This window comes from Ursus americanus, chromosome 17 (genome assembly GCF_024610735.1).
Source record: "Ursus americanus isolate L20-20 chromosome 17, mUrsAme1.1.p, whole genome shotgun sequence".
Classification (NCBI taxonomy): Eukaryota; Metazoa; Chordata; class Mammalia; order Carnivora; family Ursidae; genus Ursus; species Ursus americanus.
The window spans coordinates 23,731,875-23,750,775 of record NC_142143.1 but is presented as its reverse complement, the minus strand read 5'-3'; the positions used below and the strand labels follow the sequence as shown (position 1 = coordinate 23,750,775).

At 40.0% G+C, this 18,901-nt stretch overlaps 1 protein-coding gene across 1 annotated transcript in view; it reads left to right on the top strand.

Moving 5' to 3' along the window:
* Window positions 1-13,460: 13,460 nt before the first annotated feature.
* CFAP54 (cilia and flagella associated protein 54) overlaps window positions 13,461-18,901 on the top strand; it is a 287,356-nt gene continuing 281,915 nt past the window's right edge. Inside the window, exon 1 of the mRNA XM_045779838.2 lies at window positions 13,461-13,797. Within this exon, the coding sequence (XP_045635794.2) occupies window positions 13,469-13,797 (329 nt within the window). The 5' untranslated portion in view covers window positions 13,461-13,468. The remainder of the gene's footprint in view (window positions 13,798-18,901) is intronic.

The window sequence follows — 18,901 nt, the reverse complement described above, 5'->3', positions numbered from 1 at the left end:
GAGCTAGGGCTGAAACTGTGGAAATGAAGAGGAAAAGACAGCTTAGAGTAGTGTCATCCAATAGAAATATAATGCAAGCCACAAATGAGAAGCACATATGTAATTTTCAATTGCCTAGAAGCCACATTAAAAAGGCTTGAAAAGACACAAGTGGAATTAATTTTAATAAAATATTTTATTTAATCCAATATTTTAAAATATTGTCATTTCAAAATGCCACCAATATAAAAATGACATATTTTATATTCTTTTACTTTATGAAGTCTTTGTGTGTGTGTTTTTTTAAGATTTATTTATTTATTTGAGAGAAAGAGAGAGCAAGTGCATGTGGGGGTTGGAGGCAGAGGGAGAGGGAGAGAGAATCTCAGCCAGACTCCATGCAGAGCCCAACTCAGGGCTCAATTTCAGGACCCTGAGATCACAACCTTAGCTGGATGCTTAACTGTACCACCCAGGCACCCCTCTTTATGAAGTCTTTGAAATCTGTTGTGTTCTTTACTTTTTATAGCACATTTCAATTCAGACTAGTTGCATTTCAAGTCCTCAATAACCACATGTAGCTAGTGGCTGCCATATTGGACAGTGGGGGTCTAGAAATTGGGACTGGAAGAAATTGGGACCGGAAGAAGGATCGGAGGACTCAAATACATCGTTGTTTCTTGTTTGGGGTCCTGCAATGGTAGTATCCAGTGGAAGGACGAACTGGGTGAGTTATGGGGACTTTAGCCAATTCATAATTTCAATCAACTCCATCAAGCCAACTTAAATGACCATACAATCTAAATGAAAACTGCGTGCTTGCTTAGAAGTTGCAGCTTCAAAACTAGACACCTAGTTCTTTTTTGTAACTTAATTGCCACACCAACCATCTTCTAGTATGAAATTTCTGAAACCTCCACTAATGCTATCTGTTATTTACTGAGAGAAAGCAGGAGAGGAGTAGATTGGGAGAGAGTTGGTGTGTTTAGTTTGCATTATGTTAAATCTGAGGTACTCTGGTAGATTATATTATTGTTCAAAATATTTCCTGTTCTTCTCTGTAGAAGGATGATACATCTTGGCACCAGTGAGAATAGCCTCGACCATTTGAGTTGTTTTAGAAAATGAAATATGAGTGGAAGTGATTGGTGCCACTTCAGAGCAGAAAGTTTAAGAGCCATTGAATGGTTCCTCCTCAAACCTGAGACTTGCAATGTCCCAGATATGGCTTGCTCCTTTAGCCTTAGTCCCAAAGTGGAGATAGTGCATGGAGCAGAGACCCAGCTGATCCGCATTATTCACACATGTGAATGAGGAATAAAACTTGGTTCTTCTATGCTATGAAGATGTGTGATTGTTTTTTACCTTAGCGTAAGTTAGTCTAAAGAGACTGATGTAATGTTTTGTACTGGCATTGGGGCGTTGCTGCAACAAAAACTTAAAATGTGTAGCACTCGCTACAGAGCCAAAGAGTGGGCAGCAAGGAGACTGTTATTGGAGCCTAGAAAGGTGGCAACTCATGTTATTTAATGATGAAATATTTGATAAAACTTATTTCAATAACTTGGTAGCATGAAATATAGTGAATAAACTTGGGGTTTTAGATGAAGGGTTTGGAAACAAAAAGGATGTGTTGGTTGGTACTGGCTATATTTGCCAAGGTACTACAAGAACGATATGGACTCAGAAAAAAATTGGCTGGTTTTCAAGCAGGGAGAATGAAACAGTCCAAAAACTCCAGGACTTTGCAGGGTTGAGTTTTTACCTCAACCTGGTAACAGATACAACTAAAGGAATTAAATAGTCAGCTTCCTGACAAGAACAAAGTTAAAAGTATGGTCATCATGCTCTTTGTATTTCTTACCGTGCATTATGGTAAGAAGGTTTGGAAATCATTAGACTGCAGTTTTATGACCAATCCAAAAAGTCAGATAAAATTTTAGTTTTTCTTTGAACAGTATATTGTATAATAGACCTGACCCCAAGAAGGTTCTCCTCACAGTGCTCGTCCAATCTCCGCTTTGATTAAGCTTTTCCTTGGGGGAGCCAGCTTTTGTTGTCACTATATATGTTTGCATATTTCCCCTTTCTTCCTGCTTTGTAGTAAGCTTGGAATCATACTGTTCAAATTTATGTTTCATGAAGAAAATTGGTGGCAGAGGGTATGGTAAGGAGGGATAAGAATGGTAGGACGTAGAGTTGAGAAAAATATGCCTATTTTGATGGTCCACGTGGACCCTAAGTCATGGAGTTCAGTCTTAGAAATGCCTGAATGAATAAAAAACATTTGCCTTTTTTGAGATTTAGTAAATGAAGCAAATGGTGTATAGTCTGAGGATGTACTTCGAGATACTTCCCCTAAAGTGATGCGTTAGTGGAATGTCTGTGTAATTAGTGAACGTGGAATTTCTTTTTTTAAATATGTCGTACTGTTACTGTACTATTGTACATCTTCATGCTTTAGTTAAAAAAGTATTAGTTTTTTACAATGAAAATAATAATATATTCGCTGTAGAAAGGTTGGAATGTACGGAAAAGAACACAGAACAAAGATTCTTGTAATCCTACCTTTCTAGGATAACAAACTATTAATAGTTTTACTTTCATATTTTTAAAAGATTTACTTATTTGAGAGAGAGAAAGAGAGCAGGGGGAGGGGCAGACGGAGAGGGAGAGAGAGAAGCTCAGGCAGACTGCCTGCTAAGCATGGAGCCCCACCGCTGGGCTCAATGTCAGGACCCTGAGAAGAAACCAAGAGTCAGATGCTAACCCAACTGAACCACCCAGATGCCCCTACGTTTACATTTTAAAATGAATTTCTAATTGCATAAATAATACAGGAAGGCCTTTATTAAAAAGTAAAAACAGTACAGACAAATCTAATGTCTCATTTGATTCCCTACTTCTGATTTCAGTTCCCTCACAGATATAACCATTGTGAACAATTTACTGAGTATTCTTTCAGAACTTCTCTCTCTCTCTCCCCACTCTCTCATAATATATACAGACATACATATAAATACAAATAGTATCATTTCATGGTACTTTCTTAGAGATAAATGTTAGCATACTGTTCACATCATTCTCTATTTTTTAAAATAAAAATGTAAAATATATTCATGTCAAAATATACAGATCTACTACATTATTAGGATGCTGATTGGTATTTAATACTATAGATAAATTATGGTTTATCTACCATTACTCTATTGATGCACATTTAGGGTGTTTCTAATGCTTTGCTGTTATAGGCATTTAATGTTAGCAGTGAACAGCTGCTGTACATTCTGTATGTGTTTGTATAAGCATCTTTATACATACTGTAAATGATTATCTACGCTGATTTTAAGACATGAAATTTCTGAGATATATGGATATTATAGTTCTGGCTACTCCTACAAAGACCCTCAAAACTAGTCCTTTAAACAAGATGGGAGTTTATTTTTATTTTACATAATAATCTGGGTGTGGATCATCTAGGATTAATGCTATAACGTCACAGTGTTGGGGATCCAGGCTCCTTCCATGATGCTGCTCTGCTTTCCTTAGAGTGTTGCTAGCATTGGCATTTAAGAGAATTTGTGTCTTGGGACATACTGTATGTACTGCCTTGGATTTCTTTGTCTTCATTCAACTCCTGGGCCCTCACCTGCTTGCTGCATCCCAGCAGCTGCTGTGGTGACTGACTCCATGCTGACCTGCTTGGTTCCACCACCTGAAGCTACCATCTGGAGTTTCTGGCTCCTTCCACCACTTTTGAAGTAGGATGAGACACTATATCACAAGGTATGAGATTCAGCATCCCCAGTGGCTGCTTATGGGGCCAGCTGATCCAACCTGGAAGCACAGAGATGAGTCTTGACCAATGGGGTATACAGAAGACAGGAAGAAAACAGCAGGGACATTTTCTCTCCACCTCTCCTTCTTATAGACTATTCCCAGATATGAAACCTAAAAAGTTAGATAGCCTGTTTGGGAACGATCCCACATGGCTGAGCAACTGGCTATGTGTTTCTTTACGATTCATTGGCCAGCATTGTATTTCCTTTCCATCTGTCCTTGTCTCAGTCTTTTTGGGACGCTATAACAAAAATACCATAAATTGGATGTCTTAAACAGCAGAACTTTATTCCTCACAGTTCTGGAGCCTGGAAGCCTATGATCGTATCACAGGTAGATTCAGTGTCTGGTGAGAGTCCATTTCCTGCTTCATGGATGGTGGTCTTTTGCTGCACCCTCACATAGCAGATGGGTAGAGGGAGCTCTCTGGGTTCTCTTTTATAAGGGCACTAATCCCATTCATGAGGGCTCCATTCTCAGGACCTCATCAAAGTCCCCACCTCCAAATACCATCACATTAGATTTTAAATTTAACATATGAACTTTTTTCAGTGTGTGTGGGGGGGCACAAACATTCACTCTACAGTATTCCGCTCCTGCCCCCCCAAATTCATGTCATTATATGCAAAATACATGCATTCCTTCCCAATAGCCCCCCAAATCTTCACTTGTTCCAACACCAACTTTAAAGCCTACGTGTAAAGTCTCATCTAAATATCATCTAAATCAGATATGAGTGAAACTCGAGGTCAGATTCATCCCGAGGCAAATTCCTCTCTTGCTGTGAACCTGTGAAACCAAACGTGTAGTGTGCTTCCAAAATACAATGGGGGGAAAGGTGTAGAATAGACATTTTCTTTCCAAAAGGGAGAAATAGGCAAGAAGATAAGAGCACCAGAAGCCTAATGGAGCCAATAACATTAAACCTTAAACCTGAAAGCTGGAGAATAATCCTCTTTGGCTTGATGTTGTGCCTTTCAAGCCTACTGGGGTGGCAATGTTGCCCCCGCAGCACAGTGGTACAGCCCCACAGTGGCTCTCCCAAGGTGGTTCTCCGCCCTGGGCTGGCATCCCGAGCCTGTGGCCCTTCCGGAAGTCCCATTCTTTGAAATCCATGTCCAGGGCCTTGCATTCTGTGCACTGGCTGAGAGGGTGCTGCGCAGCTATTGCCCATGTTTGCTGCTTGCCCTTCTGGAGGGGAGGCCCCTGAAGCCTGCTGGAGCTGCCATTAGGGCTGCTGAGGAGCCTGTGAGGTGATGGGGTGCTGGGTACCACTCTATCCCCTGGCCCTTGCACGCTGGGTCTGTGATAGTGGTGCCAGCCCTGCTGGTCTCTGAATTGCCTTTGAGGACATTCCTTTCACGTCTTGAACACTAGCTCCTGGCCATCGTTGAGATGGCTGATTCATACTAATCCTATCAAATGGTTGCTTGGCCACACTCTTAGTGTTCTCTTCCAAACAGCATTCTCATTTTTTACAATATGCATAGGCTGAGAATTTTCTAAATCTCTAAGTTCTGTTTCCTTTTTGCTTGACAATTCCATCCTTAAGTCATTTCTCTCTTCTCACATTTTATTATAAGCTGTCAGGAGGAGCCAAGCTGCACCTTCAACACTTTGCTTAGAAATAGCTTCAGTTAAATATCCAATTTCATCATTCACAAGTTTTATCTTCCACAAAACACCAGAATGTGAACGCAATTCAGCCAAGTTCTTTGCCACTTTATAACAAGATGGTCATTTCTCCATTGTCCAATGACATGTTCCTCATTTCCATCTCCGTCCTCAGCAAAATGGCCTTTACCATCCATACTTCTAAAAAATTCTCTTCAGGATTACTTAGGTATTCTCTAAGAAGACTGAGGCTTTCTCTATAGCTCTTTTCTTTTTGAGCGCTCACTAGAATTTCTCTTAACAGTCCGTTCACAGCAATGTAGACTTTTTCTAACATGCACTTGGAAAGTCTTCTAGCCTCTACCTATCAGTCAGATTCAAAGTCACTTCCACAGTTTAAGGTATTTATATAGCAGTGACATGTTTTAGTATCAATATTTGTATTAGTCAGGGTTCTCCAGAGAAACAGAATAATAGAAGATATATCTATATCCATATCTAGATATCTAGATATATATAGATATAGATATATATAGATATGTATCTATATATATATATATAATGGGATAATAGAAGATATATATATATATATATATAAAATAACGAATTAGCTCACATGATTATGGAGGCTGAGATGTTCCATGATCTGCCATCTGCAAATGAGAGAACCAGGAAAGCCAGTGGTTTATATAGTTCAGTCCAAGTCCCACGTCCTGAGAACTTGAGTTATCAGTGGTTTAAATTCCAGCCCAAGAACAAAAGCCCAAGAACCAGGAATGCTAAGCTAATGTCCAAGGCAGGAGAAAATGGATGTCCCAGCTCCAGCAGAGAGACCAAATTCACCCTTTCTTTGTATTTTTGTTTTATTTGGAATCTCAGTGGACTAATGGTTATCCACCCACACTGGTGAGATGAACTTCTTTACTCAGTCTATCAAATATTTTCCAGAAACATTCTCACAGACACACCAGAAATAATATTTTGCTAGCTAACTGGGCATCATTTAGCCCAGTCAAGTGGACACATAAAATTAATCATTACAGTCCCTGTCTGACTTCCCATTCCCCTCATTCTTGCCTCAGGGAGTTGCATTATCAAATAAAGTATGAGCACTTAGGCTTTTGCCTCAAACTGTTTTCTAGGAAATCCAGGTTAACACAGAGGAGTGAGCTATAAAAAGTGGAGCCTCAGGATGGGATTTTAGAGGTGAATTGCCCACTGTCTGAAAGCAGTAAGGAGCCAACTGCAGTGGTAGCTGGTGTGGTAAAAGGGAGAAGGAGACTCCCCGCTGAGCAAGGAGCCCGATGTGGGCCTCGATCTCAGGACCCTGGGATCATGACCTGAACTGAAGGCAGACGCTTAACCAACTGAGCCACCCAGATGCTCCCCCTGCATAGTTTAATTGTGATGAGATGCAGATACAACAAGGTTTTGGAAGATCAAATATCTATCATGTTTAGTCAGTATGGGGTCAATATTAATTAAAGGGATTGTGATGCAGCTTCTTTTGTAGGCATTGAAAGTCTAGCAGAAAATTTCTACACACACACACACACTCTGTCTCTCTCTCTGTCTCTCTCTCTCTGGTCTTAGGGCAGTTATTTGACAACTTAAGTCATGCTCTGAAAGTCTGAGTGCCCTTATTGCAGCTCAGGGCAACTGCAGGTAGACTTTGCTGAAAATCAGGCCAAGGATCTGGTCATATAGCAAAGATTCCGAGAAAAGAATGGGGCCCAGAGACTTGAGATGAAGATATTTAGGTAGACAAACCTAAGAATTTTGAGCTCCTAGGTGACTCTGAGCCTTCCAGGCTGGCAGAAATAGCCCCTAACCATTTGCCACAGAAAAACAGTCTCTGCTTGCCTGGGGGAAACATACAATAATCTAATCTGAAGCAGGTGCCTTTCAAGATGATTCTTATTTTCTTCAAGATATGCCCCAATGCCCTTCATTACCTCCTGGCTAAAAACCAAAATCAGGTTTCAGCACAGCCTGAACAGGAAAGTACAAACTCTGCTCTAGGAAGAAATAGCCCACACGCCAAAGGAATTGCAGGATCTGGCTCATAGGTGTTAGCTGACACTGAGGGAATGTGCACAGGAGTGTATCTTGAGTGTGCTAGACCGGAGGACAGAATACAAAGCTGAACAGGGTAGATTTCATTAATATGGGGGTACTTAGCCGTACTTCAGGATTCCCAGTAATTTAACAGGATGGCTTCTTGAAGTGTGGATCTGATAATGTTCTATATCGAATGAAGTAAAGATGGCAGAACTTCCTCGGTGTAATATTGAAGAAAAGACCAGAAGGCTCAGAGAGGTGGGAATGTTAGAATGATTTTTTTTTTACGTATGTCCTGAGAACCCACCAGCTGGCTATGTTTCCTGGGATGGTCAGGGAGTATTTGCTTCACTGAGAATGGAAAGAATTCAGTGATAATGGGTGCGCCAGGATCTTTGGAGAAGCTTGACAGTTTCTGTCTTCTGTAGGTCAGGGTTGATAGTGGAGAGTTCTGCCATGCAGGTTAGCTTCGTAATATTAGTGGGGATGATGCAATTGTAGAGCGGCAAAGGCCAGGTGCTAGCAGCTAGCAAAGGCTGCTGATGTAATTACCATAATGGACAGGCAGGCCAGAGTGACAGCAGCCAAGGTACCTTTACATATAGGGGTATCCAATGTTGGCGAATGGATCATGGTTTTAAAGGGGCAAGATGGATAAGGAGGCAACAGAAGTGTTCTCAATACATATAATCAGAAAATTCAAGAAATAGTAAGCAAAAATATGATAGTAGTTGCTGCAATGAAAATTCTGGGCCCTCATCTAATTTCCAGATCTCAACCCTTGAAGAGGAGATTTAGTATTTAGCAGAGCCCTAACCTGTGGCATCAGAGTTGTTATGGGTAGACGGGCCAGGCAGGAGTATCTGAAACTGTCCCTACCGAAGTGTTCAATTAGAAGCAATACTGCACTCCAGAGGAATTACAGATACTTGTTCAAGCCTCGAAGACTTGGAAGGTGCAGGGGTATTATACCTAGAACTGTGTACCACAGGTCAAGATTTTAGATTTTGGAAACAGATATTCCCATCTGCCCTGGATAATGTTGCTGATCTCTTTGCTATATGTCCTGACCACACTGACTTCCGTTGGTAGCCCGTAACAAGTAAACCTGTTTGATTTACCCAAGCAGTATCTTTATCCGAACCTGCTGTTGATATTTATTGACATGGTGTTCACACAGTAGGTTATGCATTACAGATGTATTTTTCCAGTGTGTGGCTTTTCTACTTTTGATGTGCTATCTTTCACCCTTCCAAAAATGTATCTTAATGTATCCAAGTTCATTAGTATTTTCCTTTCTGTCTTTTACTTTTGTAACTTTTAGAAAAGGCTTTACATCAAGGCCATAAATACATTACATGTTAGAATAATAAATGCATGAATTTCTTCTACTATTTTTATAAGTATTTTATATATATTACATATTTATTATATACATAATTATTATATAAATTACATATTACTCTGTGACTCTCCTTTTATTGTATTGATTAGAATTTAATTTCCTATGGATTCTGCCTCAGTGTCTATCCATGGTTTTAGTTTGGCTACTTCTGTCTCATGGTTGACAGTATATAATCATTGTGATGATTTATGCAGCTAAGATCAAATGTAACCTTCTTTACTCCAATCCATCTTTTAATCTGCTATCATAGTTTTCCTTCCAAAATACATAAAATACAGATTGGATTGTGTTCTTTTCTGTTTAGGAACTTTTGATCGTTTCCAAGTGAATAAATACATTAGCAAACATTTGTATAGCCCTTACGATGTGCCAGTCACTATTTTATGGGTTTTATACATATTAATTCATTTAATTCTAAATCAAACAAAACTGAGTTAAGTACGATTATTATTTCACTCTGTCCTACAGATGAGGAAACCACAGCACAGTGAAGTCAAGCAACTTGGAAGAAGTGGGAATTCAAACCATGATTTCTGGTTCCAGAATTTGGGCTTTTAATCCCTACTATTTTTAATTATACTGTTTTTCTAACCAAGGCTTCCCACTGAATACAGAACTAAGTCAAGGGGCGCCTGGGTGGCTCAGCCATTGGGCGTCTGCCTTCGGCTTAGGTCATGATCCCAGGGTCCTGGGATCGAGCCCCCCATCGGGCCCCCCATCGGGCTCCCTGCTCGGTGGGAAGCCTGCTCCTCCCTCTCACACTCCCCTTGCTTGTGTTTCCTCTCTAGCTGTCCCTCTCTGTCAAATAAATAAAATAAAATCTTAAAAAAAAAAAAAAGAACTAAGTCAAAATGTCTTTTTTTTTTTTTTTAAGATTTTATTTATTTATTTGACAGAGAGATAGCCAGCGAGAGAGGGACCACAAGCCGGGGGAGTGAGAGAGGAAGAAGCAGGCTCCTAACAGAGGAACCCGATGTGGAGCTTGATCCCAGGACTCTGGGATCACGCCCTGAGCCAAAGGCAGAGGCTTAAGGACTGAGCCACCCAGGCGCCCCTAAGTCAAAATGTCTTAGCACACCTTCCAACTACCCACTATGTTTGATCACACTTCTCTTTCTGCCTCACCTTTTGCCCCTGGATCCACTGTAGTCTTTGGTTCAACACAGTAGACAGATGATTTATTTAACTCGCCATGTATGTTTATAACTTTGTACCTTGCTCAGGCTTTTTTTCCCCAATCAGCGATATCCTTTTAAATGTTCTCTGGCTTACTTTTTTCCATTCACTCATTCCAACAAAGATTTGTTAAGCCATATTACTCTGTGCCAGGCTCCAGGCCCAGGTGCTGGGTTATCACAGTAGAGAGGCAAATCTCTGTTGCAAGGGGCTTTCTGTTAATGAGGAACAGGGACAGTCCAGGGCAAAAATATCACCTTCTCCAGAATCATCTGGTCTTTCTCCAGTTCCAGGCTTCATCTTGGGACTCTGGCAGTATGTTTCAAATCTTTATCCCAGCACATTTCACAGCATACCTTTTATCATCGTTAGTTGTATGTCATCTGCTTCTTATAAGGAATGTGGGTTCACCTATGCATTGTATGACACACTAAAGAAATTGTTGCGTTGGACTACATGAAAGGATGGAGAAGTTTTTTAAAAAGCTTAAATATTGGGTGGTGGGGTGGGAAAAGGAGATCTTTGTGCTTTTTTTTTTTCTTTTTAAAAACCATATATAGGTACATCTTTGAGACAGTCCAAATGATTAACAACTTAATTAGGAATAGAAAGAGTCCTAACCTTATTTGTTCCTTCTGTAACAGTAACTTCAGATGATAAAGACTTTTGAATGAGCAGAAAGGATCCCTGCAGCCTCCAAAGACACTAATTATAAGGAAACAGCAATTTACATTATTTATAAGGAAGCTATTTACATTATTTAGTCCCGCCAGACACAATAGTTGCAGAGCCCCATTCTTTCACTACAGTGGAAAGAATAAAGTGAAGTGACAAGGGAGTAGAAAAGATATTCTAATAGCTGCATCTCATTACAAGAAAGATAACACCTCAAAAATGTTAAAAAAGGCTTTCGAATATAATTTAAACTGAACAAAATGGAAACTTCCATCTTAGCAGGAAGATGATTCAGAGTACAGCAGCCATTTAAATATTCAGACAAGCTTTTAAAAACTACTGAGAGTGAAGCATTGTCAACTTTGTATTTGCAAGGAGGAAAATGACTAAGATGCAATGCTATGACTAAGATCCATAATTCAGGTATCTGAACTTAATAAGTCATATTTTCTTTCACCAGTGACATTGAAATGTAAGTGCCTGCACTCTTAGTAAGGTTGTTTGTGAGAGCAGACAGATCAGGGGGAAAAACCCCACTTCATCTGTTTTCTTTTTTCTTTCCTTCTTCCTCTCTGACCACTTTAATTTAATTTTATCCTGCAGTTTCACTTTCATCAATATAATAGGTAGTACTCAGTGGCAAATTACATCAGCTTTTGATCTCAAATAGACAAGTCTGTTATGTGAGAACAAGGAGAAGATGAGAAGAGAAAGAATTTACCCAGCTGATTTTTTAAAAATAAAAGATCTATTAATACTTTTTGTAAATGTCCCAACAATGAATTACTTCTTTCGGACGAAATTCTTCAAGGTCTTAACATTTTTACTGCTTACTTAGAGACAAGATAAAATCTTTTTTTTTTTTTAATTTTTTTTTAAAGATTTTATTTATTTATTTGACAGAGAGAGAGAGACAGCCAGCGAGAGAGGGAACACAAGCAGGGGGAGTGGGAGAGGAAGAAGCAGGCTCATAGCAGAGGAGCCTGATGTGGGGCTCGATCCCCTAACGCCAGGATCACGCCCTGAGCCGAAGGCAGACGCTTAACCGCTGTGCCACCCAGGCGCCCCGAGACAAGATAAAATCTTAATCAAAGAATGATATTTGTATATTCTGACTGGGAAATTGAACTCCTACAGTGAGGTGTCAAGGCAACTCACTGCCTGCCAAGAAAGTTCTTGGGTCATCATTACCTGTCTTGAAGAGCAAAATCATCATCGTTTTCCTTCAAAGAATATTAGAGTACAGTACACATGACATATTAGGCCAGCCTCATAAATTAGCACAGGTCCGCAGAGCCTGCAAGAAATTAGGTCAGACCCGAAAGAAATCAGGCTGTGGTCCATTAAGCTTCTTCATCTTAAGTGGGAAATTGGGCTCACTGTGTTAGGGTCACTATCTTTATTTATTCTTATGTGTGACAGAACCAGTAACACTTTTCAGTGTTAAAGACCTATTTTCCTAAGACATCAAATATTTCTGTTTCTTCTCTTAGATAATTTTTGGCATTGCATAATTTATAAAACAAGCAGGTTCCCTATGAGTTAGAAATGTAGACCTTAAGTAAATAAACCCATAATATGCAGGGAAAGAAGAACTTCCCTTGTCCCCATATACTTTCCTTAAGGCCTTAATTATTCCCATCAGAAGCAAGTTTCCTAAAACTGTTTAAAATGTTTAAAGAGAGTTAACACTTCAAGCCCCTAGTATGCATTAATGTCGGGCAGTTAATGTTGAGTGAAATGCTTATTAATTTAGAATATAGTGATTATTAGAATAAGGATGAAATACAAATGGAGAACTATAATGGAACCCTAATTGTTAGGCACAGCCATCATTTCCATAGTTACAGACCTCAAGGTACAAATAGAGGGAAGAGAATGAATCATTTGCATGTACTTAATTTTTTTTTATTTCATTTATTTATTTGAGAGAGTGAGAGAGCGGGAGAGCACAAGCAAGGAGAGTGGCAGAGGGAGAGGGAGAAGCCGACTCCCGACTCCCGGCTGAGCTGGTTGTCCCACGTGGGGCTCCATCCTAGGACCTTGGGATCATGACCTGAGCCCAAGGCAGAGGCTTAACGACTGAGCCACCCAGGCGCCCTCCCCCGCCATGTACTTGATTCTTAAACTGGTTGTCAGATATGTTCCTAATTTTGATTTGGTTGATAAGCTTAGTTTTTTTGAGGAGGACCAGTGAAACTTACTCATTTTGAGCACAGGCTTTGGAGTCAGAAGGCTGAGATCTGGTCCCTGAGGCTACAGTTTACTCTGACCTTGGTCTGTAAACTTTGATTTCTTAAACTGCGAAATGGAGATACTCATAATACCCTAAGTGGTAAAGCTGTTATGATTAAATGAGATTATTTTTCAAATGCTTAAAACATGCCTGGCACACAGTAATGATCATTGTCATCATTAAGTGGTCGAAATGGAAAACGAGTATAGTCTGAATTTGTAATCGTAAGTTTTTGGCTTTACTCTACGCTGGCTCCCTGTCCAAAACCTTCTCTCTATTCTTCTCTCATACAGCAGTGCCCGAGAAGAGGGCAAAAAAGCCCCCAGGAGGGGCTTTTTTCTTTTTGGACCGGGTTCTTTCTTCCTTTGCCCTCCAGGGGCCGCTGTGTTTTCCCGAAAGCGCGCTGGAAGCCTGGTTGCCGCGAGACCGTCGCCAGGCAACCGCGTGTACACACACTTCTGGCGGGCCGGGGTCTCGTCAATATGGCGGCTCTAGGCACCTCCTCGACCTCTCCGCTCAACCTGTCTCCCACATCCATGTCCCCGCCAGGACCTCCGCCGACCCCGCCCCCGACCTCGAACGCACTCTCGAAGTCGCCCCTGGAGTCGAAGGAGAGCTCTCCGAGCCCAGCGCCTCGCTCCGCCTGCCTCGAGAACTCATTGCCCCTCGCGGTGTTTTATGGGCCACTGGACGCTAAAAACCCGCTCCTGGCCTCCTGCGAGAGGGAAATTCGGGAATTACTAGGCTTTATGAGGAGAAAGAAGGCGTTAGCGATAACGGAGGAACAGAAGCATGAATTCCACCGTCTCTGGTAAGCAGAGGCAGGGCGCTGGGGAGGGCGCCGGCCGGAGAAGGGCAACTCTTGGGGCCTGAGGAGATGCCCTCAAGGATGCCCACGGCGATGCCAGAGCTGGGTCAGCGTTGCGGACCCGGAGATAAAAACAAAGTGTAAGAAGTGGAGACTCATCGCTATTACAATCCTTAATTCCTGGGAAATGCTATACCTTGGCTTCCTGCTCGGGTCAAAATAAATATAAACACAGAAGTGTTTCATAACTCACCATTCCTTTTGAGTGTTCCCCAGTCGCTAAGCTACTCCATGCCCATACATTTTTTACTCACTCAGGGACTCAGGGGTTTCACAACTTTCCATGTTGTGGGTACAATTTTGTATATGAGGAAAAAGAAATAACGTTGAGGTAGCTTCGGTTCTTGAGTTAGTTCTTGATGCCATGAAGTATGTGATTCTGTGAACACGTGCACTTTAATTCCTTTTTATACTTTAATTCCTTTTTATATTGTTGTTAGGGTCACAATGATTTTTTACTCGTTTTGTGACTCATTTTGCATACATGTTTACCTTTTTGGGAGTTTTATCCCTGTGTTACTACTGAGCGACAAACTACCTATTTTTAAGGTTTTTTTTCCCCTGATTATGTTACCATCTTTCTTTTCCAGTCAAAATACCTTGCAAACTGAACAGGTACAAATGTAGACAAATGTCAAAGAATACCAGAATAGTGAATAATTTCAACTTTTATTTTTCATTCATGCATTTAATATGAAGACATAGTTTTAACTTACATTTGTTTTTCATTAATGCATTTAATTATTTATTAACACCTACTATATATCAGGTACCATTCTAGGAGCTAGGAAAACACCAAATTAACAAAAGATAGAACAATTTGTACCCTCATGGAGCATATATTTTTGTTACTATGGACAGCTACTAAACAAATAAGTAAAGAAATCGTTTTACAGGGAAAGAAGTGCTAGGGAGAAAATTAGAGCAGAATGTGGGGATGGAAGATATGGTATGGTGTTGAAATTTAACATGGGTGTGGCTGGGAGCATGGTCAGGGTAAATTGGGAAAAGTGGCCTTTGAGAAAGATAAGAAAGAGACATAGTAGCAAGTGATGAAGATTTCTGTAGGAAGAGTTGGCCACAAGGGAGAATGGGAAGTGTGAGGTTCCTGGGATGGGATTGAGACTGTGGGAAGAACAGGTTTCTGGTAGGAGAGAGGCAGATCAAGAGTTTAGGGTTTTTTGTTTTGTTTTGTTTTGTTATATATATATATATTCCAATATATATATATTCTTATATATATATTCTTAAATATATATATATATATATTCTTAAATAATCTCTACACCCAATGTGGGGATCGAACCTACAGCCCCAATATCAAGAGTCACATGCTCCACTGACTGAGCCAGCCGGCATCCCAAGAATTTAGTTTTAGATATATGAAGATTGAAATGTAATTCAACATTCAAGCAGAGCTATTACATAGGTAGTTGGTCATTTGAGTCTGGAGGTCAAAGGAAATATGCATTTGGGATTCGTCAGCATATTATTGATATTTAAATCATGACACTTGATAGAATAGCTAAGGGAGTGAGTGTAGATGGAGAAAAGGAGAGTACAAGGACTGAACTCTGCTATACTCCAACATTGACAAGTAGAGGAGATAAGAAAATGTCAGAGACTAAGAAGGGAGTGGCCAGGGAAGTAGGAGGAAAACCTAAGTGTGTGGTGTGCTGAAAGTCAGGTACAGAAACCGTTTCAAAGTAGGAAGGAATGATCGATTAACAGTGGCAAATCCTGCTGATGGGCCAAGTAAGATGAGAACCAAGAATTGACCAAGGAAAGTGCATTACTAAGCTATATATATTTATATTTGAAACACTTCTGCACTTGTGCCTTAGATAGCACTTTATCTTCCCATTTCCACGACCAGCGTTGTAGTTCAAACCACCAGATTGTGCTTTCCCCACAGCCTCTGGAGTCTCAAATCTGTCCTTCACTTTAGCAGTCAGGGTAACCTTTATAAATCAGCCACCCACTCTCCTATCTCAAGACTTTCTATCGCTTCCCATTGCTGTTAGAATAAATTTAAGACTCCTTCTGTCCTCCAGGGTCTGAGCATCTGGCCCTGCCTGCCTTTTCCATCTCAGCCCATCTCTCACTTCTCTCTCAGGACTTTCCAGGGAGACAGATCCTATTTTTTTCATCCCAGGGCCTTTATATTTGCTGCCACCTTTGTCTGAAATGTTCTATCTTCAGCTTTTCACATAATTGGTTCCTTCTTTTCTTTCAGGTCTTAGCTCAGTTCTTACCACTGTAGAGTGGCCTTTCCTATTTAATGCAGGTTCAACCACCCATTTATATTTTTTATTTATTTGTTTTCTTGTGTATTATCTGTTTCCCCCATTAGAATGAAAGCTCCCTGCTGACTTTGGGTAATGTGTCTCTTTTTCATTTTTCTATCTCTAGCAACTAGCCTGGGGTTGGGATAGAAGAAGCTTTCTTTCTTTCTTTTCTATTTTAAGATTTCTATTTCTTTATTTGAGAGAGAGAGAAAGAGAGAGAGAGAGAGAGACAGCATGAGCAGGGGGGAGGAGTCAGAGGGAGAGGGAGAAGCAGACTCCCTGCTGAGCAGGGAGCCTGACTTGTAGCTCCGTGGGGCTGGCTCCCAGGACCCTGAGATCATGACCTGAGCCAAAGGCAGACACTTAATCATCTGAGCCACCCAGGTGCCCCAGAGCAAATTTTCAATGAGTATTTGGTATTGAAAGAATTCAAGGGTTTATTATCCTTGTATTTTCAATAATTGTTAATGTTATATATGGGAAAGTAGACCTGGGCCATTTGGTAAGTACAGTATCTGTCCCATCTTTAAAGAGACTGACTATAAGAGAAACACAAACCTTAACCATTGACACGGACCTTAGCAATCTAACCTCTCACACGATTTAGGTATTTGTTTATTTACACAACAACTTTTATTGAATGCCTACTATGTGCCCAGCATTGCAGTAGCCATAGGTTATATAGTGGTAAATAAAATACATAGGAATTCTGTGCTTATGGAGTTTATAGTCTAGGGAGAGAGAGAGAGAGAAGCTTTCAATGAGTCATTAAGTCAATACACAAACAAGTGCTATGAAGGAAGAAGCTACTGAGCACTTACATGTGTCAGGCATTGTACTAGGCATCGGGGATCCAGCAGTGAACCAGACAAAGATCCCTGCCTTCTTGGTGCTTATATTCTAGAGGAGGAGGTAGGCAATAAACAAATTAAATAAGTTCATTTTATGGTAACCTAGAAAGTGATAAATGCTAGGGAGCAAACTAAAGAGAGGAAGGGTTGTGGAGTGGGAAATAGGAGATTGCAATTTTCAGTAATGTGGTCCAAGTAGGTGACACTTGAGCAGAGGCTGAAAGAGAATACAGCATGGACCTACGTTCAAGTGAATGGTGAGGGAGGTGACATTAAGCTGAGATTAGAAGGATACCAGGCAAGGAGAGAGGATAAACAGAGGGAACAAGCATGTGGGAAGATCTTGGCAGGAAAGAGCCAGAGACTTGGGAGGAATGTACAGAAGCCCATTAAGCATGGCTTAGTGAGTGTGGGTGCAGTGGTATGAGGTGAGATTAGAGACATGGGTAGGGCTATGGAAGGTTTTAGAGGCCTTTTACGGACTTTGCGTTTATTCCAAATGCAATGGGAAACCATTGGGTAGTTTTGGGCAAGGGATTAACCTTATTTAAAATTATATATATATTTATATAATCTTGTCCAAATGGAGTAAGAATGACAATGTGGAGACCAGTTAGGAATACAGAAGGTAGGATTTGCTTTTATAACATATTTGAGAGATGGTTATTTTTTTAAATCAAAATTTTTAAATAAATATAGAAACTTACATAAGCAAAAAAATTCACAGGCTCTAAAATGTAGGGTTTGATCATACTGTCAATGTTATTAAATTCAGAATAGGTTAGATTGTTTTAAAGGGATGCTTTTGTTATAACCACATGAGATGTAGATATTGTTTATATAGTTATGATTTTCTATTTTAGAGAATTCTAACTCTAGCAGCAGCTATAATAAATCAGCAATCCAAAGGATATTAATGTTTTCTTAAATGATGCACATTATATAGTGTATGTTACATTTTCCTTGTTTAATCATTATGTAAGTCAATTCCCAGTGAACAGTCTTAACTTGAACTTAAAGTTCACTTAAAAAAAAATTCTCTTATTATATAACCTTGATTGATTTAACAAAGCTGGTATTTTTCTTTTATGAGTAATAAACATAGTCATCATTATCTCATCTTTAAGGTTTAAAGAATTAAGTCTTTCATCTACATGATTTAAGAATTCTAGCAAGACTTGCTGACTTTTTGGGATTCATGATATTTATTCTAATACTGTGACATTTCATGAAGCAGCAAATGAAAGTGAAAAGGTTAAAAAACAAAAACAAAACCACCCTAAACCAAAAAGCCTCTTCCTTTTAAAATTTCTATGGCTGTATTTGCCACACAATTTTTGGGGCATGGTTATGTACATATACATGTACATATATATATATTTTCGTATCCCAAAATATTATTAATCACTCGAAGAAGGCAAGAATATCCTGTCCCTTACCCTTCCCTTGTAACTCAATATTATTTAATTATTTGAATAAATTAATCGACATGTTTCTGTTAAGGTGGTTCTGATAATATCCCAACATATACATCATAAGTACTAGAGCCATTTTAAGACCCTGAGTTTACATTCCTACCTGTATTAGTCAATTTGGGCTATTAGGTACTAATCAGTAATTATAAATTAGTTTGGGCTGCCATAACTAAACACCATAGTCTGGGAGTCTTAAACAACAGAAATTTATTTTCTCATAGTTCTGGAGACTAGAAGTCCCAGATCAAGGTCTTGCAGGGTCAGTTTCTGGTGAAAGCACTCTTCCTGGCTTGCAGAAGGCCACTTGGTCTTCATGCAGCCTTGCCTCTGAGCAAGTACAAAGAAAGAGAGAGAAAAGCATGTTCTCTGGTGTTTTTCTTGGCTGGGCATTAATGCTATCTGACCAGTGCCCCACCCTTATGACCTCATTTAA